We start from the raw sequence: 27571 nt of genomic DNA on the forward strand, positions 1-27571 counted from the left end.
TAATGAACAGGTTGTGTTGTGGCATGTTTAAGAAGCCCACAACGGATACAGCACAGAGAAAACCAAGTGAGAATGCATAATAAAAAGTTCTGTTAATCTACTTATTGCAGTCTAATAAGTACGGACTAAAAATGAAAGCAGAAAAGCTTCATTAAAATAATATGTTGGGCAACGGTTGTGTTAGACTTTTTCCATTGTCATTTGTTATCAAAAAATTCTAATATAATCTATATCTACCTGTCCATTTTTAAAATGATATCGACAAATTCAATTGCATTTAATTTTCATCCAATTTAAAAAATATTCAACAAGCTAAACAGAGAATTCACATCTCGTCAGACATCAAGCAGATGAATATAATGAATATATTTAACTTTTTATCTACAGTGACAAGTTTTGAAATCAGGGAACATTTTTCAAAGTGAAGTGACCAGAAGTTGTCAAGACTCTCTGCACTAGGGGTTAAAAAAGCTGTCAAAGACAGAGGGAGAAGTAGTGGTGTCCCGATACAGATAACTGTATCCGTATCGGGACACCACTTTCCTGATACTGAAAGTGACATTTTCTAATGAAATGTAATTTTGTTGCCTTTTTGAACAATTCTTCTGATATCTTAAATTATGTAATGTAAAAAAAGGTGGTGTCCAATTTACAGAATTCATGTTGTAAAATCTAGAAAGTTGGGTCCTTTTACATTTGATTGCAAGTTCAAAATCATCTCTTTGAAATGTGAGCTTTCAATAAATTTGACCAGGAGGACATTGCTTGAAAATACAAATTATTTCTAAACCCCCACCCCAAAAAACAGAGACCAAGGACTTTAAAATAAATATTGACACAGCGAAGAAACATCCAGGCTGCAAAAAAATTCCTCCTGAAAGCCTCGGTGGTTGCAGACTTTTTTATTCGGAATTAAATTTCACTCATAAACAGCAAGTGTGGCAAATGTATAAAAAAGGAGTGCAAAAAAAAACGTCACATCAAACTTATGTTTTGATGATAATTTATTTGCTTTAGCTACACAACTGAAAATCTGGCATGGACCTTAAAGGAGCTTCTAACAATTTAAAAATGACAACCAGCATAAAAGGCAACAGCATCATACTTAATTAGCAAAAGGAGCGACTGATTTCCCCCAGTGTTGCTTAAAGAAGCAGTATTTAGTGAGGCCCCTTTTAAAGGACAGAAATGATAAGTATAGTCAACTCAGTGCTGTTAGATCTACAGCTACACTTGCTCTTCTTCTTGTCATGATTGCACAGAGACTCATAATAAGAAGAGACTGTTTAACAATATATATTTTTAAAAAGGCAAGCAGTCCTTTCAGGACATACAGTGGGGTATGCAGCATGTAAAGTAATAAAAATAATAAAAAAAAAACTTGTCTGGAAATAAAATCAAACCGTACACAGCCCCACTTAAGCTGACAAAAAGCACTTTGTGCTGCAGTTAAATTATGACAGTGATTGACCTTAAAAGCATGAAATATTTTCATGTTACCTGGCACATTTGACAAGAATGTCAATGGAAGTGCAAAACTTAAATATCACAACACACACAAACTCACAAACACAGTGAACACTCAGAGAGTCTGCATCGACCACGCTGACCTCTGACATGAACAGTGTGACCAAAATCACAGTATGAGAAGCGCATCCATAAGTAAATGGCTCTTTTTCTTTTGTTACAACCGATTGTCTCAAGAAGCAACCCTCAGCATTTTTCTCTTTCTTCACAAGACATCTTTGCTTTAGAGCATCTTGAGTTTCCTTCCTACCAGCTGCCAGTGGCATGCGTCTTTAAAAGCTGAGTTAAGGCATTTCAAATAAAATCCATCAGTTTTACACGAAGCACACGTTCAGGATGGTTCATTACCATCAACACTAGAGCAAGTTGCTATGTTTTGCAGAAGAAAAAAATATGAGGTAAACAAATGAGTCTGACTGTGTTTCTCTCTACAAGCAACTCTTATGATTGTGATTGTGAAATCTAGAGTTGTACGGAGGCAGATGCCAGGTTAGCCTGAACAGGTTACTTCCTCCTGCATCACACTCAAACTTAAGCTAATCTTTTCTTTTTTTATTTAAAGAAAAAAAAAAAGCCCCGTTAACAATGGCATTAAAAGCTTTAATGCAAAAATGACTCTATAGCTAGATTCTGGACAAAGCCTGGTCTTCTGGTGTGTTCATGAAAAACAGAAATGAGAAACTTTGTGCCTCGCATTAGGTTTAACGTATACTGGCACTCAGTAAAGCTTAAAGGCCAATGACACAACTATTTTAAATTAATTTAAAATAAACATCATGAATTTACAAGTTCTCTACACCAGTCTAATTAAATAAAGCACATTATAAAAATACACAACACTGTCGGAGAGAGGCCGTTCAAGACAATATGTGACGGCTCCATTGCCATCCGGTGCGTTGCCGTCTCCCCCGGTGAGCGACATCTAAAGTCATCCCACAGGCTGTCTGCAGCTTGCTCTCTGCTGAGTAATGCAGTTGCCGAGATGAACTTCCTGTTTCGGTGATGCGCTTTGCAGGAGCAGATGGTTTTCAAGTACCAATTTCCACTAAATCCAATATACATTTATGGTTTTGCTTGGGTAACACAGTTCATCTTGTAGATGGAAGAAAGATAACGGGAGCAAATGTCCTTGACTTTGAAAAGGCCTGTGTGGAAAGGACTGCTGGATGCCTCTGTTTAGTTGTTTCTCAGCCGCTGGCATGTAAACATTTGCTGCTGTCTGTGTTTGAATGCCATGTGTCAAATAAATTTAGATCCCTCATTTGTTTTTTTTTCTGTCTATAAGTTAAAAGTTATCATTTTTGGCAGGCTGCACCGGTGCGGTGCTCTTTCACGGCCTGTTGTCCTTGGCCAAGGAGTGCATCATCCAGTTGACTTTCGTCTTCCAGCTCTCCCGCAAAGCTTCGTTGAACTTCACTTTGAAATTCTTCAGTGCTTCGTCCTCCGATTTGCCCAGAGCTAAAGAATCCTGTTGAAAACGAGACGCAAATGAAAACATGATTCTCATCGTCACTAAACCACTGTAACTAAAAGGCGTACAAGTCTGATTTTTTTTTTTTCAGGATACCACTATTTAAAAAAAAGAAAAATCACCCTTTTTTTAAAAGACGTAAAAATTTTACATCTCAGTTTGTTTTAGTGGTGGAAGTGGCAGTATTCAAAGTGCTCAGACAGGAGAGGCAGAAGACTTGCAGGAAAGGTCCTGACACTAGGAGTCGAATCCTAGAGGGCTGCCTTCAGGACAAATAGTCTGTGTATCTGGGGCGCAGGCCCTCATGAAGCTCTTTTGATAACATGCCAGATAGCACAGCTCCCACCTCTCCAGATGTGAGAGACTGTAAGCTGTCAGTCAGCTATGTGTGCAAAGAAGGAAAACTCCACGAAGTTATGGTGTTGCGATCGCAACTATTGGAAGTAAATTCTCTCATCAGTCGCAATTCTGTGCAAACCTGCAATTTTTACCAGCCATCACAATTTTTCAGGCAAATCGGAACCAATCACCTTAATGTTTTCTGTACTTCCTTCTTTTCTGACCAATCACTGCAACTAGGTTGAATTTTGACCAATCTCCTTTGACCTCTTCTAATTTATTTTCCTGTTTCACGTCTCGATCGTCGAACCTGCCAGATGAAACCATGTGATGCTGGATGGTAACATCTGCCTTTTTAAAAATTTATTTACAATGTGTAAACATTTTTATGTTAACTTGAACAACCAATAAAGAATTCCTCTTTTGCACCTCAGGACAGGACTTTATTTGTTTTAAGGGTGTTATTTCAAGAAGGTCCATTAAATAATAACTATCTTGTTATTATTTAACAAGATAGTTAAATAATACCTATTTAACTATTATTATAGTTGATAATAACAACTATCTTGTTATTATTTAACAAGATAGTTATTATCTTGTTAAAGAATGCTACGTGTAGCAATTTAAACTTTTTGGTAAAACAATGTTATGGGAAAAATGAAGCTTAAAAAAATTTGCAACTTTGACCACAACCTTTTGAAAAAGGTGCCATAAAATCAGTAAGTGTCAGCTGCAATAATCACAAAAAAACATCGCAACGTCCTGAAGGGAATGCTTAGTCCTATAGCAGTAAAATAATCTCACATTGAAAATGATAGAAAATCCAACAAATTGTATGTGACATAATTATGGAATGTACAGTTATTGACATTCATTACAGTCCTTTTAGAATAAATGTCACAGGAAGCTTTTTTCAATAATATCACGCTTTTTTGGAGCAAACACTCCAGATAAAATGTAGTGCTTTTGATGTAGGTTATCACAGTCCTAATCATATACAGACTCACGCAAAATTAGCTGAGTTTTGTACCTTTAAATACTGGATATCTTTGGAGGAGGAGAGCTCCGGCAGCCCCGCTGCCTTCATCATGGCGAAGAGGTTGACAAACAGCGTCCCGTTTCGACACAGGATCTTGTAGGCCCGCTCACAGTATTCCCTGAACCTGGCAAAGCAGACAATCGCTGTAAGTATTTAAAGACATCCCCAAAGTCCCTTGGTAAATGCATTAGGCTTTATAATTTGTACCTTTCAAACTTCTCACTGTTGTTCGTCCTGCCTTGCTGGATCACATGGACAAAGTCGTACGTCAGGATAAAAGGCACACGCTCCCTGTTGATCCCGAGTTTCCGCTTGAAGTTTCCCAGGAAGTGTCCGAAATCAATGTGAAACAGCTAAATATGAAAGATTATTGTCTCTGTTAGAAAGATTCGCAATGGATAGAATTTGTTGAATATTTTACTTTGCAGGTCCACCTTGTTTAACTAGAATTTTCACCGTCGTATAAAGTTTGAGGCCTGCACATACTCCAAGAGAACAGAAATTATTATCTCTCCCATAAATGCAAGAATAGGACCTGACCAAATCTGACCTGCCCTCTGTTCTTGCAGGTCCGGTTTGGACGTTTTCGTCGGCTACTGAACAACTGCTGTGTTATTACTCCATAATTTGAAGTGGGTGTGACTACTAGTTTGAAATGTGCTGCAATGCTTCAGATGTTCTATGAAGACTTCCAGGAATTACGTTTCTTGTGAAGTCTGAAACCAACTTTGCTCCTCTTTCTGAAATCCGCTGCTCGTGGAGAATATGTGTAGGCCTTTTACCAGGCTCAGAATATCCAGACTAAATAACTCAACAGAAAAATAATATTGATTCATGTGAGTGCGTTAAATCTGACCTGTCCAGTTTCCCTGATCATGATGTTGTCATTGTGGCGATCTCCAATCCCCAGCACGTAAGTAGCTACACAGTAGCCAGCACAGGAGAGAGTGAACTCCTCTATCGCTTGATCGAGTTTGTCCCTGGAGAAACATGAAGTCAGAGAAGAAAAGAAAGACAGCATAAATGGGTTTTATTTGTGCAGCACATTCCTACTTTTCCAGTTTTTCCCTGCTGTTGCACACGATGCGTAAAGTATTCATAGAGGAGATCCTGTGGCAGCTTAATGATCGACCGTCACATCCTTTCAGTTTAGATGTGCATGGACTCCGCTGTATTATGTTCTTGCTAATTTCCCCTGCTCTTCTTCGGTCTCTGCAGCGTTTAAGATAATTACCTTTCTGTTCTGTCGTGCGGTCAGCTGTGCCTGTGCTGCCGAGTGACGTACAACACCTTTTTTCATTTCCTCCAACAGACCCGTTTCTTCAACAAGCTTTTAGAGAATACGAGACCTTCAGACGGTTTGGCACCAAATAAAAATGTACTCTCGTTTATTGCTCAAGGAGCTGCCGGTGCACTTCGTTCCGTCCTGCTGCAGCGTTGAAACACAGCTCGGAAAAGCAGCAGGATGAATGGGAATCCACCAACCGTACGCGTTGCAGCTTTTGGCTCAAACTTCATCGACACAAAGGTTATAAATTAGATATTTCAGTCACACAAAGAACTTTGAGAGGCAGGAAACAGAATGGCCTCTTTAAATACTGGCTATTTAAAGAGGCATCTTTAAATATGGCCTCTCAAAGGCCTCTCAAAGGCCATATTTAAAGAATGGCCTCTTTAAATGGCAGCTGGTTAGTAGAAGTAAAGATGAATATTTCACAGAGGGCTATAAGAATTAAAAAATGTTTTGGTGGAGAGACACATCTAAATGTCTAAAAGGTTGGAATAGGACACCACCATGCTACAGAGAGTAAACGAGGAGCCCATTTGGACTATATGACTAACATATTTATGTTGAGGAGGAAATATATTATGGATTATATTAGGTTTGAGTTTGGTTCATAGCTTTGTTCACAATCTGCTTAGGTCCAGAAAAAGATGGAGGCTGTGGAAAAAACTCTTTTAACTAAATTTTAATAATGATCAGGGTAAAACTCCCATTGAGGACACGTGGAAACCAAATAGGTCCCTGCAAAAAAATAAAAACGGTAATAAAAAAAAAACGGTAATAAAAAAAAATAAATATTTTTTTCCCCCACTTTAACGCTCAAGTCTTTCTTCAGCTTCAGGTCTAAACAGAACTATAAAAAATTGTAGATTTTTTTTTCTAACATTTTTTCTGTCATAATAGCAACTCCTACTTTATCAAGAAAAAATGCTAAATATAATTTATGGAGTGCAGAGTTGAATGCCTAGGTCGTATAGGGCTTGTTTTTGCAGCAATGCACAACAATATGGTAGAGCAGTGCAAGTTCTGCTGCCAACTAGTGGTTGAATATGTAATATCTTTACTGATTAATGTGTTCTTTGATATTTTTGTAAATCTGATGAAGTTGCCTGAACTTCACTTTGTTCCATGAAAAGATGTTAGCAAATTGTTCTGGCCTCAGCAGGAAACCATTTGAAAAAGACAGGTAATGTCTGACAAATCCATTTCAGCTTATGATTTAACCCATTGTTATATATTATAGTAATCTAATTTAAATCACTGAGCAGAAACCAGCTTTTATGAACCATCTTTAGCAGGAACTGTACACAAATTCAGACCAACAGTTTTAAATTATATTACATAGCCAAAAATATGTACATATTCATTTCCATTGACCGTAATAAGAAAACTCCCTGATGTAGAAATACATGTCGTCGTCTAAAAAAACCCTAATTATTTGAAATCCTCCTCAACATTTTTGAGATTTTAACACATTTTTTTCCCCCTCTATTCCAGCACTGGATCTATTGCTCCACTGCTGCAGCAAATTGTAGATTATTAACATGAATATGTTATAGCATTAGAGTTGATCTGACTGATGTTAACATTAATCCACAAAAAGTGTCAGAAAGTGCTTTTTACACATCCAGCAGTAAGGCTGCCACACTACGTCAGATTAGTGGTATTTTGTGCTAAAATAAAGTTATAACATAACACCACCTTAACATGTTTTAAACATAACGTTTCTATTAGTCTTTTCATCTTAACTTATTAACAGACAAAATCGGAAATAATGTCTTGTCTGCCTCCTTGAGATTTGAATTATTTTCCGGAGGCGAACACATTGCAGCTCATGCAGAAAGACGGCAGGAGCTACTTTCACATTCACAACTGGGACGGGCCTTGTGACGAAGCTGTCCTGGGAGCACTGGGGAGGCCCCTGTGTAGAACTGGAGCCATTTGCTAGTAAAAAATCTACATAAACAAACCCCACTGATCCTATGTGGCTTCTTAGAAGCTTAAAATAGTCCTTCGGCGCAAGCATAATGCACATAATGCTGTTTTTGAAATAAAAGGCAATTGCGTCTTCCATATCGAATGATAATGTATCAAGATGGTTTAATTCACATCGTTACTGTCGACTTTACTCACCCTGGATTCTTGGACTTAAGCCAGTTGAGCAAGGCGTCCTTGTTGAAGGCAGCGGTGGCCGCGCTGTTGCTGCTGTTCCTCTGGATGTTGGCGATCGTGTCGGAGCTCTTCACGACCTCAATGAGCCCCGTTTTGTTCCCGGTGGACAGGCAGCCGTATGGGATCATCCTGACAGCGCGGGGCGGAATCAGCAGGATTTAGTTTGAAAAGGAGTTCTTCTCGTTTTCAAAGCACCAAGCAGGATGAGAAAAGCGGATCCCACCTGAGATCCAGGCCTTCTTTCTTCCACAGGTTCTCCATGAGCCGGATCATCTGCAGGGTTAACATGTCCTGCCGGAGATCTGAGGAAACAAAGCAAGAAAATAAGTGAAAAAATGTAAAAATAAACCAAATGTATTGTAAAATTTACATCAGAGTCAAAAAGTATTCATGCCCCTTCAACTGCTATGCATTTTGCCATATTTCAAACAAAAACGTCAATGCATTTCTTTTTTTTGATAGTGTTATTATAATTAAATTCATGAACACACACTTTAAACATTTTTACACACAGGAAAAAAAAGCTCGATGTGACCTGCATTTGTATTTAGCTCCCTTTATTCTGCTACCCCTAAATAAATTGAAAGGAAAAAATATTTTAAGTAACATCATTGGTAAATAGAGTCTGTAATTTAATTTCAGCATGAACAGAACCGTTTGCTTTGCATTTATATTTAGCAACTATGAGTCAATACTTTGTCTAACTACTATCCATCGCAAAGAAGTTATTTAGGGTTCTGGTTTCATTCATATTAAGGATAAAAGAAATTTCACTTCCTCTTTGCAAAAAAGCCAAGTAAAACTGGATGGAGAAACGCTTCGCAATACTAATGTTTTGCCTCAACTTTTGGAGTCTCAGACAGATTTACTTCCTCCCACAAACTCTGACTGGCTTCCTTGATCCAGCTGAAGAAAACTTCACTGCAGCATGATGCTGCTACCACCACATGTTACCATGACAACTGTGCATTCAGGATCATTTGCAGTGTTAATTGAGTTCCACATAAAATCCACTTGACCCTGTGTTAGTCTCAGTTTATTATTCAAATTAACGTTTTCTATCTAAGGTAACCCAGCAGATTGCATTGAGACGTGGACTTGCAGAATTCACTCTTCCTAAAAAAAATGTAAAAACAACACATTATTTTTCTTTACCATTTACAATTATGTGCTGCTTTGTGTAAGTCAAACACATAAAATCCCAATGAAACACAAAGAGACGTTTGGTGGTAACGTTATAAAATGCGGGACAGACTAAGAGGTGTGAATTAGACCAGTCACAATAACAAATTTTGCCGGACAATAAATTGTCCACAGATGTTATTGGGATAAATGATAATATTGTTGTTTGAGACCATTTTCAAGTAATATTTAATGGTAATGGCAAAATAATAATAATAATAATGCAAGAACACCTTCTCAAAGATAAGTAAACGTTAAACTCTAATGAACACTTAACACTGGAGCTGGAAGAAATCTTAAATATCCAAAATAAAGAAACAAAGCAACAGAAATAACAAATTAAATGAATAAAAAAGTCTCTATAAACAAAACTGTCCTTCAAAAAAGGGGTTAGTTCAAACCAAAGCACCAGACTGAAGATTTTTGTCATCCAGGTTTGGTGGAAAAAGACAGAAAAAAAATTGTAAAATATTCAAATGGGAATTATTGAGTTTAAATTGATTATGTAATAATAAATATTATGTGATTTATTGCTTATTGCAACAGACGTAGTGTGAATACGTTTCTCAGGCAGAGTAGTTAGATTTTGTTTGTCATATTTTATGTTATAAGCTTTCAAATACAGAGGTATGTTTATCTTTCGTTTACAACTTAAGAGTTTTTCTTTTTCACCTTTTGTTAAATTAAAGTCACATTTACTTTCTAAGTTAACACAGGTCAAGTGTTCATGTGTGAGGAGACGTTTTAGCATCGTCTCATTTCTCACCGTCTCCGTTTTTGAAGATGATGCCGACCATGTCTGCTTGTTCCAAAGGGTTCTTGTACATAAGCCAGAGCGGCTTCATCTTTGAATCCATAAATCTGCACTTATCGGTGCTGTGAAAATAAAAAGCTCATGTCAATCATGCCACCTTTTAAATATGTCTCAGAGTTTACAAAAATACTTTTTGTTTTCTTATATTTCCTCTAAATTAATATCTAAAATACCTTTTAAAATATGCATTTGTACTGATAATTATTTATTGTAAGCAACTAATTCATAAAACAAAACTTGTAGGATTTTGGAGAGAGTAAATAAAGGTGGAAGCATTTCTTATTGTGAATTAACATTAAGACTTTGGTAATTAATCTTCAGAGGGCATAAACCGCTGTGCGTATGTGTGTGTAATGCTAACCAGATCTCAAACAGGATGACGCTGGGGTTGAGCGGCGACAGCAGGTCCGACAGCGCCTCCAGGTACGACTCCTGCCTGATGCACAGCTTCAGGTCGTCCACCGTCATTTTCTGGGAGCCCGTCTTGACGATGTCGCTCAGGGCCTTCATTTTACCCAGAGCCTCGTTCTGGGTGGCGCAGGTTGAGTTTTAGAACAGCAGATACGTTTAATGTGGGAGTCAAACGTCTGACTAAACGAGCGGCGTGTTACCTGTTTAGACAAAAGCTTGATGTGGTGGATGTTTCCCCTGCAGTAAGCCTCCAGAATCAAGCCAAAACGTAAACTGACCGATGCCACGTGAATCTCAGATCTACAATAAACAACAAAAAATGTCAAGAAAAAAAAAATTATCCTGTGTCTTTTAAAATATATATATAAATAAATACTATTATGAGATAAGACTATGGCTTACTTAAGATGCCAAAACAGAAAGTGTCCTATCCTCCTGTTGGACAGCGCCCTCTCCAGCAGGAAGGTGGTGAGGTCGCAGTCCAGGTAGGACTCATACTTCAGGACCTGGACCAGCTGGATCAAGTACTGCAGCAGCTCATCGTCACTGTGGAAGAAATTTTTATTATTTTTTTAAATTCTGATATTCAAAAATAGAAATCTTAAAGCCTGTTTTCTGCTAGTCGATGTACCTGAGCTTCTTGAGGCATCTGATAGTGAAGGACCGGACTGCTGGATCAGGAAAGCTGTAGTCCAACAGCTCCAAGGCGTGGATGGCAGGGAGTTCAGGCCAGCTTTTCAGCAAACCCACCATCTAACAAGTTCAAAAAGACAATTTTCACTTTAATTACCGATAAGGCTGCCATTTCGGTAAACTAGCTACGTTGAACCCCTCCACTGACAGGTATAAATAACAAATCTTTTTAATGCCATATCCAAAGTGTGATCAAAGCCACGGTGTTAGGGTGCATTTGAACTCATTAATAATGCTAGCAAGTAATATCAGGGTTTCCCCCAGTGTATTATAAGTCTGGTGGGCCACCAGGCTTTACTCGTGCCCCCACCAGGCTTAGCATTACTTATTTTTTTTAAGTCTTTTTTAAATGTTTGCATTTTTTAAAGACTTTTATAGTTGGTGTTCAGGTATTAATTTTCAATCTTTCAATAACACAAGACTATCAAGTGACATTTTCAAATTTCCTGTCAACTTTAAACATTTTTTAACTCAAAAACACGACGGGCCGCTGGAGGAATGACTGGGGAAACCATACATTCAAAATATTATTTGAAGATTTTATTTATTACTACTCATGTTAAAACTACTGGAACTGTGGAAAAACAAGCCTGGATGAGGATCCAAATTTATTTTGTCGCCAAGTCCTGTGGGCAGGATTACAAGGCTACAAAAAAGTGTTCAAAGTGTTAAGGTAAAGCCACAAAAAGTATGGAAGAGTGTGAAAATGTGTGCTTTTGAGGATCAAACACAAAATGAAACATAAAAAATATCTAATTTCTCTTAGTACTCTTCAAAATGGGAAAGACAAGAGAACATGGCACTTCAATTAGAGCAGAAAGTGAAACATATATGAAAGCTACATATGCAATAAGTCAACAGGCAAAAAGAAAAGAAGATAGAAATGCCAATGCCTTCAAAACGGGAAAGACAAGAGAACATGTAACTTCAAGTAAGACAGAGCACGGAGTCAGGATAAGACCCTCACAAGTTGAAAGTAAAATAAAATAAACAACCCATTAAAACTAATGTAGCGTGTGGAATATGTGTAAGCTACACGAGTTGAGTCAAAAAACAAACAAAAAAAAATCGAACTATCTCCACACCTGAGCTACATCCTCGCGCTTATTCCACTTAGTGATGAGAAGCAGCTTGGACAGGCACTCGGGGAAATAGTCGCGGACCTCGGCTCGGAGCTTCCACAGGAGCTCTTTCTCATCCTCAAAAAACTCGGTGTAGTTTTTGTTGTCCATGATTTCTTTTAGTTTCAAGTACTACAAAAAGACAAAGAAGCAGCACACAACTCACTCAGCAAGACACGCTTTGTTTCATTTTACTTTAACAGTGTTCAGGTTTTAGAAGGATTTTATTGTTTTACCTCGTCTTTGGAGGGAAAAACAGTGTTGCCGTTCATTTCTGGCTCGATGGTCTGAAATGGGTTGGAGACAGAAAAAAATCTATTTCAATAACCAGTTAACATGAAGTTGTTTTTGCGGCAAAATATCAAATTCACGTTTACGTGGTGTTTACGTGCTAAAAGGCAAAATAAAAATAAAAATGTTCTTTCATTACCGCAATGGTGCAAAATTACAGAGAATATTTATGAAAAATCCATCATTTCCAAACAATGAAATCCAACCAAACAATATAACATATTGTTCATTTCTTAATATTGTACTTAATATACAGTTAAATATTAATACTTTATGTCTGCACACCTTGAAAAGCTGAAGTCAAATTACTGTAATTGCTTGTGCGAACAGCGATAATGTGGGCCAATATCGCCGATTGTGATTTGTTATATTGAGTACATTTATCTAGTACAAAAATCGCTTCTTGAGATATAATTAATTCAAACTTCAGAGATGTCCAGTGGATCTGGTAACTTTGAAATTGCTATACACTACTTTCTGTTTTTAGAGGGTGTAAACCTGATGTGACATCTTGGAATAATAAATAATAATAATAATAATAATAATAATAATAATAATAATGCTGCCCATATACATTTAGGATAAAATGACCTTGTCAAGGGGAGGATAGTAGAGCGGATGGGGCCGGATGTTAGGGAAGCGAATGAGGAGTCCGGCGGCGCTGTCTACGTTGGGATTCCTCTGGACCGTTCCCATCGGGTTCAGCAGGTCACTTTTGTCATCTGTGGTGAACAAAATTGTGCATTAAAACATTTTGCATTGAAGGTAAACATGTTATGAGAAAAATGTTATCTGCGAATAACCCTTTAAGCTTTTACTGCGCGTTCAGACTGAGCATAAAAACAGTATATAAACAACTGAAAAACAAGAAGCGAGTGCATTTTAAATACCTCTGAATCTAACAGCTTGTCTGTCTGCAACCGACAACACAGAACGTGTGTAAATACGTTGGGTTTATTTTGCATCACTTCCCACTATGGGTATTTCTGATGGGATCACTTGCTACTAGGTGTCGGTGAAAGATGCTGTGATCATGTCAAGTGTTTTTAGAGATAGGGAAATGTGAGACTGAACAGGAAGTACCAGGTACAGATGGCCACATGGATAAGAGGAACTCCCCGGTCTTCAGCTGGTCCTTGTAGTCGAACAGCATGGTGTTTACCCAGGCAATCGGACAGTCCTGGAAACATGCAGCGTTGGTTAGGTTTCAGCGATAAACAAGTAGTCACAGCATATAAGAAATACAGCGAACAGGATTGGGTAGTGGCTTTTTAAATTGACCTAAAAAAACCTTTTTTATTCATTCAAACTTTTTTCAACTAATTCTGTTTTTTGACAGAACATCCTGATCTGATGGTGAATATATGCCTATCCTGTGCGTTTAAGCTCATGCGCAATTGGGTCATTCAGTAAATCCACCTTAAAATGGCAGTATATAAACCAAACTAAGGCTTTGGAGTGGCCTAATCAAAGGCTGGTCTTGTCCGATTGACATGGTATTGTGTTAACTTGAACAGGCTTTTCATGAAGGAAAACATTTCTGCAAAGAAGAGTGCGGAAATATTCTTCCACATTGATTTAAGATATCGCAACTTATGGAAAACTCTTAATGGAAGATGTTGCTGCCAAGATTTAGGGAGTAATTACTTTTTCAACATAAAGAATATGTTAACAAAAAATACTAATAGTTTGAGCCTACTTTTGTATTAAGTCATGTAATATGTTTGGTGAACTGACAAAAAAGCAAGAACATTATGTTTATCTATGTTAAATTAATAGTGTTCTCTTATAGCATTGCCTTTATGTTGTTCAGGTTGTGCCAATTATACGTTATGGACACAAAACCTTTGCGGCTTTAACAAAAAACATTCCCTGGTTGTCATTTCTGTCATGATGGATAAAAGGAACTAAGCTCCGGGCAGGTCTTAGAAATAACAACTTTCGTTCATAATTTCTCCAAAAAGCGCAAATATATCCGAGTCGAGATGCGCGCAGATAAAAACAGAGGCACAAACAAGTCGAGCTAAAATAGCCCAACTTCCGTCTGCCTGCAGGACTTCTCCTCCGGACATCAGAAAAGAGAAGTGGCTAAGAAAGCAGAAGTGGCTTCGATACCCTGGAAACACACCTGGGCAACTTGTTCAGGGAGGCGAACCCAAACATGCTGCCAGCAGCCGCTGCAGCGCTGTCATAACAAAAGATGCTCAGACCACAGCTGCAGAAAAAAGGGGAATTTGTTGTTCACCAAGTGGGTGTGGGGAAGCTTCTTTACCTTTCACATTGGTTTCACAGTTTAGTGCGGAAAACATCAGCTTGACAAATGGACAGAGGAGAAAATTGTTCACTTTGTTAGTTGCAGGGTGACTGGTTCGTGAAATAAGAAGAGAGCGGTTAGCGTTCTTCAGCTTTGATTCATTGCACTGAAGTTGTTGACGACTAGTTTCAGAAAGTGTGCTACGTCTTGAACTAAACACCTCCGTTTGTCCTTAAAGAAATGAGATGGCACCATGGTGCTCTGTATGTGAGGGGATTTGAAATCCCCTCACATCCAAGTTTATATTCTGACTCAAACTTTCTTTACATTGAATGTTTTGAGATTTGCAGAGACAGTGAGAGAATCATGTTCCTTCCAAATGATATTATGAAATATTAGGTCAATTTTTAGACCTTATTTAAATCTGTCATTAACCAAAACTGATCCATTTTAAAAAAAATTTTTTTTACATAATAACAATCTTGGTGAAAAGCGCCACATAACTCTGTCTCAATCATTCCTGGTCTTTAAATTCCATTTGCAACCATAAACTTTGCAATTATTATTTTTTTGACTATTCTGATCATTATGTTTGTAATTTGTATTAAGGGAATTAAATATTAGCAGTTTCTTTCTATGCATTCCACAGAATCCTCATAGTGCAACACTGTAGTGGAATCCGTGGAAAAACTTAAAAATCAATGTCCCACACACACTCTCCAGCAAACCTGACTGGGTTGGACAATTTTGCAAAGTAAAATGGGCCAAAATACAAATACAATCTAGACTTTTCCCATTTTTATTGGTAAAGACTTTTTACCAGATCATTTTCTTTCTACTTCACTACATTATGTTGGTCTTTCACATAAAATGCCAATAAAAGACAATGCGGTTTGTGGTTGTAATGTGACAAATTTCAATGGGTTTAAAGAATTAAGCAAGGCTCTTGTATGTTATTTGATCTTCATGCTGTTTGTGGATATAAAGGAGTGTGCTGGGTCTGAAATATGAAATAATTAGATTAGGTAAAAATGATTGCATCCAAAGTACAAACAATTAAACTGTGACATAAGCTGTGCATTAAGTCAAAACCTTTCTGACTCAAATGACTCAGAAATCAGTAACTCGCATCTTGATTTGTGAGTCTAATGTTTGCAACAAAAACTGACGTGCAGGTTTACATAGAAGCCAAAAAAAAAAAAAAAAAAAAAAAGGTTCCACAGTGGGAACGATTTGCTTTGTGCTTCTATAGGCCGTCGCAGCGCAAGCTCCAATATCTAGCAATGAAAAGTTCAACTTTAAGTGTGTGGGTGTCAACTGTGAGTATGTATTTAGAATTCCTTCCTTCCTTGGACTAATGTGCAGATAAAAGAGCAAAAGCGGATGAGACGCTAACCGCAGCCTTGCCACTGAACACACTTGCACAACCAGACGCAGCAGCAGAACACACCCACAGAGCACACACAAGACAATACGCACCAAAACACAAGCAGCAGAGCGTTTGTACCTGCCAACTCATTTACACCCGTCGGCCTGAGCATCAGCCTGCCAAATCCCAAACCCCGACGGGCCACTTACTGCTTTCTTGTTCTTCTTCTTCGTGCCGCGGGGTTTCTTGGTCTTCTCGATGACGGCGTAGAGCGCAAAGCAAAGGCGGCTCATGCGCGGCAGGTCGGACACGTTTATGTCGAACTCCAGCCTCTGGTCCCACGACGGCTCGGAGCACACCGTGACCTCCGAGCTCGTCATCATCTTGCACAGGAGCTCGCTGCCGTGGAAGAGGCCGGCCTGCACCACGAGCTGCGTTGGAGCAAAGACACGCAAACGCACATTTACACATGTGTGGGGGTGATTAGAACAAGGCCGCCAGCTGCAGTCTGGATGCTGCATCGCTTAGCTGTTGCGTGAGGATGATTGTTTTTGGAAGATTCACAGAATTGGCGATAGATGATTCAGAGCTTCCTGTGTCACTCGAGTTATGAGTCAAAGGGTCGACGCTCTCAATGTAAACAGGTTGCTGTGACTCTCGGGGTTAGTCCAGGCAGCATGACAAAAAGCATTGAATTACAATTGAACACCGCGCAAACAATATGTTCATCCTAAATTAGGAAAATCTTAAATCTATATTTTGTAATTGTTAATGTCTCTGTATGCCAGTGGCTGAATGGACCCAAAGGAAGGCAACACGGTAACTTTGGCATGAGTCACGAAGTTCACACTCTTGACAATAAAACGGCTGGGTAGTTACGCACTATGTCATGGAGTGGAAACACAATACACAAATGAAAGAGGAGGATAGTTTTTGCAGATCAGGCCGACACGCGAAGGTTAACAGAGCGTGTGCGACGTACAGCCATATAAAGAAGCGCATCTGAGAGCAAGAGAAGGGGAAAGAGCACGAAGCCCGCCTTTTTTCTTAGAATTAAGGCCTCAGAGTGAGACATAAAAAGCCAGATAGGCCCTCCCCACTTCCTGTTTTGAAGTTTTAACCAACCGACTTGATGAATTATGGGAAACGTGCGGTTTGGACATGTGACCCAACCCCCCCCCCACACACCCCTATCGGCGTGCCCCTCTCCCTTCCCCTCCTCCCCATTCTGTCATTTGCATGTCAACCTGACAGTTCCTATAACTGAAGTTGAGATATTGGTAAACAAACGAATGCCACATTTCAATGAGCAGCAAAGTGAGAGAAAACCTCCACGAAAACACACCGACCTTCATCCCCTCGTCTGCATTGACTCTGCTCCCCTGAAGGAGGTGAATGTAGAAGGGCTCATTTATGGACCAGAGGGAGGAGGTGTTCTGCTGCAGGAGAGGGAAAGAGAAAGAGGAGGAAAGATTATTCTCTCTTTTTTTTTTTTTCTATTTACCTAAAAATAAATTTGCATTCTCTGCCTTCGGTGTAATCTAAGTGGTGAAGCTCTTGGCGCAGTTTCCTGTTTGGCAAGAACGTTCAAAGTGCACAACAAACTTACTCTTTCAAAAGTAAGCAAACAAAACACCACTGCAGTATTGAGCTGTCAAAAAAAAAAAAAAAAAGAGAACAAGAAGCTCTCTACAAACGGTAGCCTAAGTTAATTTCCTCTGGTTTGAGTAACGGTTGGATTCCTTTATATTTAATTACAGCAAGTGAAAGTAAACTATCTACTTCATTTACTAAGGAGAAAGGCTTAGAGACGGTGATTTTGAGTGCAAGACTAAAACTCGAATTGGACTTGAATTACAAAAATAAAAACCTTCACACTTGACCTAGACTTGTGCCCTGAAGACACGAGACTTCACTTTGGCTCCTAGTATAAGACTCAAATATTGTTTACATGTATAAAGAAAAAAAGGAAGGAACTAAGTGAGCTACAGATCCTTCTGATAGGTGATGCACCGCAGCGTATGTTTTACTCAGAAAGAATGCGCTTGATTATTAGTCAGTGGCTAGGCCTGTCACGATAAGAAATTTTGCTGGACGATAAATTGTTCCAGAAGTTATCGCGATAAACGATACTATTGTTGTTTTGAGAGCATTTTTGAGTAATATAACGGTAATGGCAAAATAATAATGCAAGTACAAATTCTTGAAGGTCAATAAGCTTTAAATTATAACAAGCATTTAACACTGGAACTGAAAGACATTTTAAATATCCAAAAATAAATAAACAACACAGCAAATAAAATGAATTTTGTAAGCAAAATTATTCTTCATACAAAGGGGCATGTTTAGACCAAAGCACCAAACTGAAGACTTTTATCATCCAGTTTTTGGTAGAAAGAGGGAGAAAAAAAGAGATAAACGATAAATCATGCCAATGGAAATTATTGAGTTTGTTTTAACTTTTCATGCGATTAATTCATCTGTTGACTATTGTGACAGGCCTATCAGTGGCGTTTGTGAATTATGGGACGTTAATGGCTCATAACGATCATAATAATGACCACATGAATGGTTCTCCAAAGGAATAATTTGGATAATTTCATAACAAAATACACTTAAACATAACTTCCTACATTATCTCGTTTCTGTCTGAAATCATAAAACTAAAAGCACTTTCGGTTCCATTCATTCAGATGTTCAAAACTTATTTAATTTCTACACAGGAACTCAAAATTTTACTCTAAAAGGGAATATAAATATTCCATATTACATTTGATAACATTTTCAATATGATATGAAGAAGACTTCAGCAGATTAAAGTCAATGAGAAATTGATAAAGGATGACTGTTAATAAATATTCAAAATTGAAAGATAATTAACAATGTTCTAATAATTATCATAGTATAATTATTAGAGTCCTTAACCTATGATGATGCAGGGTTAAAGAATTGATGACTCTGACTTTAGGCAAAAAAGACTGAATCAGAAAAAAATGACTTGTGAACATCTCTGATACAAACATACAAGCTGACAACACATTTCTCTGCTTTTTCCACTTTCACACTCGTTTCCTAAATGAATCAGTTCAGTGTGCGCAACAGACTTACTGAGACATGTTGACAGAAATCAAACAGCCTAAACTATTTACTGCAACTATCACTAAGAATTATGTGCAAGGCAGCCATGTTGGATTTTTGGACAAGGTTGGTGCAAAACCTTGAAAGGATTACGATGTTCTGCTAATTTCTACCAACATCAAACCTGAAATTTTCAACCTCCCAGTAGCCTTTTAATCAGTGAACAAAATTGTTAAAATTTTGGCATTTTTACCGGTTCCTTAAATTTTTGTGAAAGTAAACATTCACTTTAATTCGATAACTTTACCAGAAAACTGGTAAAGTCTAAGCCCCGTTCAACCTTTGGATAATTTTGCATTTATTGAGACGCTCCGTCTGATCTGCGTAATTTTGCACTGTAGCCATAAGCATGCTAAAGTTCACAGGCTGGTGGAGGATTAACTGGAAACAGAGAGCGCTGCTGGGTTAAAGGGCGACGACTCCTTACCTTCTTCAGGGGCAGAGGTGGCGGTCTGGACAGGGAGCGGGTCTTGTACATCTGGCTGCACACTCTGCCCTGATCCTCCTGGTATTTGCTGATGGTGCAGTGGTGCACCATGGTAAGCTGGGGGTTCTGACCATTCCTCAAACAGGAGAAAATGTACTGGGGAGAAAACAAAAGCGACAAGAGGACTTTTTTTTTTGTTTTTGTTTACCGGTAGAGCAATCAGTCAGCTCAGCAGCCACAGATATTTCCCAGCGTCCTGATGGCACTGGTTAAACTCCTGAAGGCTGTTCATTTGTTGTAAGTTAATGCAGTGAAAATCTCATTATGTGTGGATGGAAGCAGTTCCTCTCTGCAGCACTGCCGGACAGATATGAGTCACTCCATCAGGTAGCTGGGGTTTCAAAATCAACAGGGGAGCCTCCTGCCACCTAAAGTCTCAACTCAAGCCGCCTCTGATGCGACAGCCGCCCCGGCTTTGTGTCGGACCACCCGCACAGGTCCAAACTCACATGCAGACGTGTGAATAAACACGCTTTCAGCTGCTGCAGTTTTTCCCTTAAGACCAAACTGCAGATCTGAAATGAAACCAACTGATTATGAACATTTTCACTTTTTGTCACAACTGTCTGCATAAGTGTGTTTCTTTTGTTGTTGTTTTTAAGTGACACCGCTTAAAATGAGCTACAAGCGTGTATATTTGCTTTGAATCCCTGTATAAGAAGGACATAAATGATGGGAGGATACTGGCAGCTCTGCCAGACATTTCTTCATGGAAAGAGAGAGAAGGAGAGCGAGAGAGAGAGAGAGAGAGAGACAGCCTGTTGGAGGAATTACTGTGACATCTGTGTTAACCGCCTCTCTGCAGCAGGTCCAGAAGGCTTGAGAGCGTAGGAACAAATACAGCAAACTATAAAAATATCTGATTCGGTCTAAATGAAACTACATTTTGGGAAACGTTGCTTCAGAAACACAAAACTCAACCGGGACGGCAACAATATTTGAGTCCAGGACAAACTGATTTCTTCATTTACACACCTAGCATCCATGTGAAGAATATTGGCAGTAACTTTCACTGCTACATGAAAGTGAGAAAAATGTGTCTTTAAAATATCTATACTATTTTGGATATTTATTTACAAACAGCATTCGTAGTTTAACAAACACTTAAATTTTCAACACGGCACATTTCTGCAGAGCAAAAATGTTTTGTTCCCGTCACTTTAAGGATCCCCCTCACCAAAAAGCAGTCCGATCTAATTGATCTGTGGATTTATTGATAAAAGGTTTATTGAAAAAAGAATAAATAGCAAACAAACAAAAAAAACAACAACTACTGTTTATTTGTTCTCAGAAAAGCCATCATATATTAAAGACTAAAGGAAACTAAAGACTAGCCAGAAGTTGAAATTAGTCAATTCTCTGTTCATTGCTTGGTCAGACAATTTAAAACGATATATTTTACCCCTAATTATTGAATATCTTCTAACTAAAAAAGCTGTTCCAGGTTATAAACCATAAATTGACTGCATAGACTCTGATGCACTTTTTTGAGTAAAATAAAATAAATTAAAGGTCAAGATCGTATGTCAAATTTTCCAGGATGATAAATTGTCCCAGAAGTTATCGCGATAAACGATAATATTGTTGCTTTGAGACCATTTTCAAGTAATATATAATGGTAATGGCATAATAATGCAAGAACGCATTCTTAAAGATCAATTAACTTTAAATCATAATGAAGATTTAACACTGGAACTGGAAGACATTTTAAATATCCACAATAATAATCAAAACAACAAATAAAATGACTTATGAAGTCTCTGTAAACAAATTCTCTGTATTGTATTGTATTGTATTGTAGTCTCTGTATTGCAATTTTTTTGCTCAGGTCCCTCTTGAAAATGAGATCTAGATCTCAACGGGGTTTACCTGATTAAATAAAGGAATATATAAAATCGTCCTTCAGAAAAAGAGGCTAGTTGAACCCAAAGCACCAGACTGGAGACTTTTGACATCCAGTTTTTGGTAGAAAGAGAGAAAGGAACGAGAAAAATGGAAAATTCTTGTTCTTACTTATGCAATTAAATTTATTGCTTATTGTGACAGGCCTGGCGCCTTCCCCAAGGACACACTGACATGTGGCCGCAGATTGAAGCTGATATTAGGCTCACAACTTTCTGATTACCCTTCAAGGACACCTTGAGAATTATTCTGTAATTTCTTTCTTCTTTTTTTTCCCCCAAAGTATTCAAAACTCCTAGCTCTAACCTGCAGCAAGTTTTTGCTCATTTTTGTGTCACAGTCCCCAAGAAAAATAGATCAAATCAGTTACAATGCGCAAAAGCAAATCTACAAGCTGAAGCAGGGAGTTGGATTTTCTGAAATGCTTGGGATTACAAGATAATAGAAATAGCAAAAGCAGAAAAAAAAACCCAAATGTATTGTATGCCATTAGTTTTGGACACTAAATAGTATCTCATAAAATTTGGAGAATATTTTCAAATTAAGGAGAAGGTGTAGGAGCTGCAGCAGCAGTGGAGCGGGTGGCGTTTCATCCTCATTCAGCTATCCCACTGCAGCACCATTTAGAAATCAGCATAGTATTGCAGCGTTGATAAAATCGCTTCTCTCTTACTGGTAAATTCTCAAGTGAAAGCCGATTAACGGAAAATGATGGCTGAAAAATCTAAAAATAGCTCCTTAAGATAACATAGTTCCTTGCAGAACGATAACGGAAAGCTATGAGAAGTTGACACGAAGCTTCAGCCAAGCTGAGCAAACGGCAGAGGTTGGTCTTTAAGTATTAAAAACACTGTTGAAATATATAATTTGAGGTTTTGTGGCACTGAAACAGACAAGGACGAGATCAGGGAGCCAGACGACATAATGTTTGGTCCAGGTGATAAAAAGCATGAATAGTTATGACTGCGAAGGCTTAAAACTGGAGACAAACCAATCAGGCGTCTTTTCTCGATCAATACCGATTATAGGTTTTATTTGGAGGACTGACCTGTTAAATCAGACCTTTTTCCAAGGATTATAAAACATAAAAGAGAAAAAATGTGCAGCAGCTTTTAATAGAAGCAATAGTTTTGAATTTAGCAGAAAATCAACATGTGGAATATAAAGTATTTATCAGTAACAGTATTTATTTATTTAATTTTGAATGAAACAGCTCTCCATATAGCCGTACATGCTGTTAATTTGTGTGTTTAAAGGTTAGAAACAGTGAGTGTTTTTGGTTTTCTATACATTTAATGAACAGAAAACAAAAAGTGGCAATGAAAGAAAAAGTCCAATTCCCGCCAGTGGCCGATCGATCGGTGCATCTCTATTCAAGCCCCCACATTATATAAACACAAACTGAAACATGAAGTAAAAATGACTTTCATCAGCGTACAGTCTGACTGAGCGCTCAAGGTCGAGGCCGACATCTCTTTACAGAGTTATAATCGTGCCGAGAGCTGGAACATGTTTTCATTCAGTTTAGATTTCTTTCTGCGAAAGCCTTGGCGCAAAAAAAAAAAAAACAACAAACAAACAAAAAAAAACAACTTTGTTAAGTTCACTCTGAAAAACTAAAAATGATTCACATGTGAGATAAAATCCACATTCCCACACTAAACTAAAGCCATCATGTTTTCTTCTTGTCTCTAGGAAGCTTAAAGGGACTGATCATGACAGCAGCAGTTGTTTTCAAAGATTGCAACTTTCAATTTGTCATAAATTACATGTTTATGTAGATTCATATGTTAACTGTGTTGGGTTGGATGCAGTTTTACCTTACCAGTTGAATGTAAACAACATTGGCCAGGCGTGTTTTTCCTCACCTTGAACTGGCCCAGCGGGTGTTGCCCGTAGATGAACTCCCATCTCCCGTTGACCTGCAGGGTGTAGTCCTCGGGTTCCTGTCGAACCGAGCGGAAGACGGTGGCCTTCTTTTTCAGAGCGCTCTTCATCAGAGCCACAGGGAGATCCTGGGAGTCCTGCTGCAGCATGAAGCTTTCCTGCAAGAGCCAAACGTTAAAAAAAAAAACAACAAAAAGAACAAATTTAGGTGACAACTTTAAATTAAGTAGCCGTCAAGCTTGTTTCTTGAGAGATGTTTAGAAGGCGGGGTTGTTGCAGTGGGTGGGGGATTTCCAATTTTTTTAATGCTGCCTAAAATTAAAAAAAAGAAATCAACCCCCACATTAAATCTACTCAAGTCGGAACTGTTGTTTTTCCAATCAAAGCGACAGCGCTCTTTGTGAGATCAACAAGTGTCTACCAAGTTGACTCATAACCCAGTAAAACAGCAGGACGACTCACATCGCTCGACTCAAACTTGACGTTGACGAAGAGCTTTTTGCCGTGCTTTGATTTGGAGCTCCCGCCGGCCGCCGGGGAGCTGCACGGCTCAAGCTCGCACGGGAAGCTGTACTCCATCCACCGTTGCCACGGCAAATTCTGCCGCTCCAGGGACTTCTCCTCGCAAAACGTCCGCATCTTGGTTCGAAACTCGTCCACCTCGTGGTTCTTCTGGGCTTCAAACTCGTGAAGACCTGGTGGTTTGTAAAGGAATAGGCTTTAGACGTGCGAGACGCTGCAAACACAAACAACCGATCTCTCTGGCAGAAATCAAGCTTCACTTTGTTGCAAAGTGATGAAAAAAATAAATAAACAACCGAAAGACCCTGGCTGAGGGCGATGCATGAATGGTCACTTGTTTTCATTTTCATTAATTCATTACATGTAATATATATACAAGTATCTAGCTTATTAAGAGCAACTCTTGCTAAATTCCTGCTTTATGCACAGAAATTTGTTAATTTTCTTTGGGGAAAAAAAAGCTCAACAAATTCTGCTAACCACTGCTTTAGCTTACTCATACATATCTGCTACAGCACTTTTTGAGATTCTTATTTCCCCTATCTGACAAAGAAACAAGCAGAAAAGAATGATAATTCAGTTTTCCTTCCCAAATGCATCAATGTGTGTAACATCGAAGGCTATAAAGGGACAGATAGGAGATTTTAAAATGAGGTTCAAACAATAAAAGGAACATGATCACATTCAGAGGTTGTAGAGAACCATCTGTGCCACTATGTTAATGTGATTCAAACAGTACGAAGTGATAATAAATAGACAAGATCCGCAACTTTTGAAGCAGCCATATTGGATATCGCCCTGCAACTTCCCAGAGATGCAAATCTTTCAGTGTCTAGCAATTCGATTACAATTTTCATGGTCAATTCGGAAATTATTTTTGATTCAGAAACCATGTTTTTGCAACATTTATTGTAATTCTCTACTGTGCCGTACAGTATCAAATCCCATCAATTGATATTTGAACAAAAATAGATTTGCGCATAAAATTCTGTGAGCGTTAGGCTAAGCTTCAGCTGGCTTTTTCTTAAATAAAAGAAAAATATCAAAGAATTATTCAAAATATATTTCTACAAAAACAATTAAGCGGCCTAAAATCGATTTTTGAATTCATTCAGAATTTCCAGGACTAGGAATTGTGACTCTCTACAGGTTCTCTACAACCTTCAGCGTTCCCACTCAGACTTCAGAGGATTTTCTTGCTCCACTTCAAACCGGAAACTCAGAAAATCCGACTTCCAGGCACCATTGTATTAAATGACTGGAGTTTTCTAGTTCAGGTAATACACTGACCTCTCATAACCTCAGAGCAGGTCATGCCAGTGACAAAGCACTCCAGCAGAACCGTGGGCTCACCTTTGCCGATGAGCAGACTGATCTGGGCGTTGGTGAGCTTCTCGCCGCGGTCCCCCTCCCTCGCCACCAGCCTCAAAACACACATGAAAGGCCGCACGTCGCTGATCCTCCTCGACTCTTCCTCCAGCTCCTCCCGCTCTGCCGTCTGGTTGATGCAGGTGAAGACGTACAGGTCCGGATCACGCAGTCCACAGAACATAGCCTCGCGACTGGCGTTTTTCCAAACCATCTGATACACATGCAAAAAAAAAAAAACAACAAAACTCAGAGCTCTCTGTTGCAGAAACCAGTAACACTTGGGGAAATCTGCTGATCACATCCAGAGTTATTCCAATAAAACCACTGAGTTCCCTTTGACCAGGAAGGGCCTTCGTCTTTCAATAATCTTCTCCGGGCCTCAGAGAGAGAATCATTACCTAACACGGCTGAATGAAGCAGCATGAAGTGGCAGAACTGTTGGCACACTCACACTTCGCAGCAGATCTGGCCGCGTTCGCTCTGGGAAGCATTTCTGCAGCTCCCTTCTCGAATCGCTGGATGAGAACCAGCGAGCACTGCTTGAACCGCGGCTTATTTAAAAAAAATTTTTTTTTATTAGCTTAATGTTTGAACCACATCTTAAGCCAGCCTAATTACTTTAAAAGGATGCATTGTGAGTGACAACAAACAGCTATAGTAGGCAGTCTGTGCAGGTCATCTGAGCCACAGAGAATATCTGCAGTCAATCGATTAAAGCCCATTAATGATACAGGGGCACCTTATGATCCTTTAACAATGTGGGATATAACAGAAAACACCAATATTGAACCAAGAGAGGTGAACTGAGGTGAGGAGACGTACTTTCTTGATGTTTCTGATGGTGTCGTTTCGAGACACGGGGAATTTCAGGAAGATCCCGGTGGGCAGCAGGAAGTCCATGAAGATCTCCTGGTCTCCGTCCTGCTCCCACTCCTCCTGCGTCCCATACTTCCCCGGGGGCATGATGGTGATGGCCTCTCATTTACCGTCAGCTCCCCTGCTGCTGGCCGGAAAACACAAGCCAGTCAGAGGAAGTGGCGGCCAAGCTCAACAAAATAGGCCCACGATTAATTTAAGAGCACTAAGCAGAACCGTCCCAGCTCATCTGATGGAGGAGGGGGATGTGTAGTTCAAGTGTAGAGCCAATGAATGACATGAAATATGACAGCAAAGTGGAATCTCTACTTATTCTCGTCAGGTTTGTTCTACAAAAACAGATTTCTAGTGAATATCATACATGTTTCTGTGCATGCTGCTCTCAGTTGGATGCCACTGGCCTTGATTTTTTATGTTTTTTTTAATAACTGCTCTAAGGTTCAGCCTTTCCACAGACAGAAATACTCAAAGGACAAATAAAGTCAGGACAAACAACACGTAAACTTCAGTTCAACTGAGCTGAACCGTAAAGTGCCTACAGTCTTGAAAGCTGCTTCTGCTTCCCACAAACCCCACCGAGCAGTTTGACGGTTTGCCTTGAACTCAAACTACCATGTTTGATTTTACTAAGAGGAAACGTGCGCTGAGAGCCGCTCTCTCTCCGCAGATCAGCTCTGTGGCGTAAAACAAAAACGCGTCTCACTTCAAGTCTATGATTCCGTATTCGTACATTTACTGAGCTGGTGCTGGGAAATATTCAATAAAAAAAAAAAAAACGCGAAGGGTTGGGGGGAGAGAGGGAGGGAAGCCGATATCGAAACGTTCAGCAACTCGGGTCCAGTTGACGTGATGGCGAAAAGCTTTGCCAACCTGTTGGCGCACATTCCTTGCCTGTCAGCGCCACAGCCCGGTCACCTCCTCATGGTCTCACCGCGGCGAACATGGAAGCTGGAGCATCCCGACGAATCTGGCCGCTGCTCGGAAATCCACCTGCTCGGGCCGGGCTGCGGGGCGTCCTGCGCGGCTCCAGCAGCTCCTGCGAGGCGGCGACGGCGGCGGTAAAGTGTCTCCCTGCCTCGACGCGACTCGCTGTCATTCATGCGGTGACGCTGTTGCGCTGCTGCGCGGCGGGGCCAAGGGACCGTCCGCAAAGAGACGCTGCAGAAACGCCTCCGCCTCCCCCTCCTCTTCCTCAGAGGTTGCGCTGTAAGATAAGCGCCGTTAGTTTAGCATCAGTAAACATGGAGTTAAAGGAAGCTGTAGAACCTGTTTGGGTTTTGTTTATCTTTTCTGAAGCTGATTAAAATACAAGGGGCTCCTCTAGAAAGTTTTGTGAATTGGGCACAACAAATTAAAAATGACTAAAATTCACATTTTAGTCATTTTGATTTGATTTGTTATGAAGAAACCCGATATGTAG

General features: G+C 39.3%; 1 protein-coding gene across 5 annotated transcripts; it reads right to left on the reverse strand.

The window, feature by feature from the left end:
• Nucleotides 1-886: 886 nt before the first annotated feature.
• On the reverse strand, nucleotides 887-27279 carry LOC116726019 (phosphatidylinositol 4,5-bisphosphate 3-kinase catalytic subunit delta isoform-like). Of its 5 annotated transcripts, none has more exons than XM_032572519.1 (23): nucleotides 27022-27279; nucleotides 26098-26275; nucleotides 25258-25486; nucleotides 23845-24077; nucleotides 23364-23540; nucleotides 19534-19689; nucleotides 17318-17404; nucleotides 16178-16399; nucleotides 13429-13525; nucleotides 12937-13067; nucleotides 12291-12341; nucleotides 12019-12186; nucleotides 10872-10993; nucleotides 10643-10786; nucleotides 10441-10540; nucleotides 10191-10357; nucleotides 9782-9891; nucleotides 8057-8135; nucleotides 7795-7962; nucleotides 5233-5356; nucleotides 4584-4729; nucleotides 4368-4500; nucleotides 887-2995 (listed from the first exon to the last, which is right to left on the reverse strand). In XM_032572519.1, exons 2-23 carry the CDS (start codon nucleotides 26236-26238, stop codon nucleotides 2858-2860), a joined length of 3123 nt encoding a protein of 1040 aa, XP_032428410.1. In that variant the 5' UTR covers nucleotides 26239-26275; nucleotides 27022-27279; the 3' UTR covers nucleotides 887-2857. The 5 variants fall into 5 exon arrangements, with proteins under 5 accessions (XP_032428410.1, XP_032428401.1, XP_032428383.1 ...); XM_032572510.1 differs by having other exon boundaries at nucleotides 17318-17407; nucleotides 27083-27278; XM_032572492.1 differs by having other exon boundaries at nucleotides 17318-17407; nucleotides 27043-27278.
• Nucleotides 27280-27571: the final 292 nt, after the last annotated feature.

Source organism: Xiphophorus hellerii, chromosome 1 (genome assembly GCF_003331165.1).
Source record: "Xiphophorus hellerii strain 12219 chromosome 1, Xiphophorus_hellerii-4.1, whole genome shotgun sequence".
Taxonomy (NCBI): Eukaryota; Metazoa; Chordata; class Actinopteri; order Cyprinodontiformes; family Poeciliidae; genus Xiphophorus; species Xiphophorus hellerii.

Excerpts from the sequence above, each read along its gene's own strand:
- LOC116726019 (XM_032572510.1), bottom strand. The coding sequence starts at position 26,238 with ATGCCCCCGGGGAAGTATGGGACGCAGGAGGAGTGGGAGCAGGACGGA. Across the intron at positions 23,541-23,844 it reads TCAAGTTTGAGTCGAGCGAT|GAAAGCTTCATGCTGCAGCA; the intron begins GTGAGTCGTCCT and ends TGGCTCTTGCAG. Across the intron at positions 10,541-10,642 it reads TTTCTGTTTTGGCATCTTAA|ATCTGAGATTCACGTGGCAT; the intron begins GTAAGCCATAGT and ends TGTTTATTGTAG.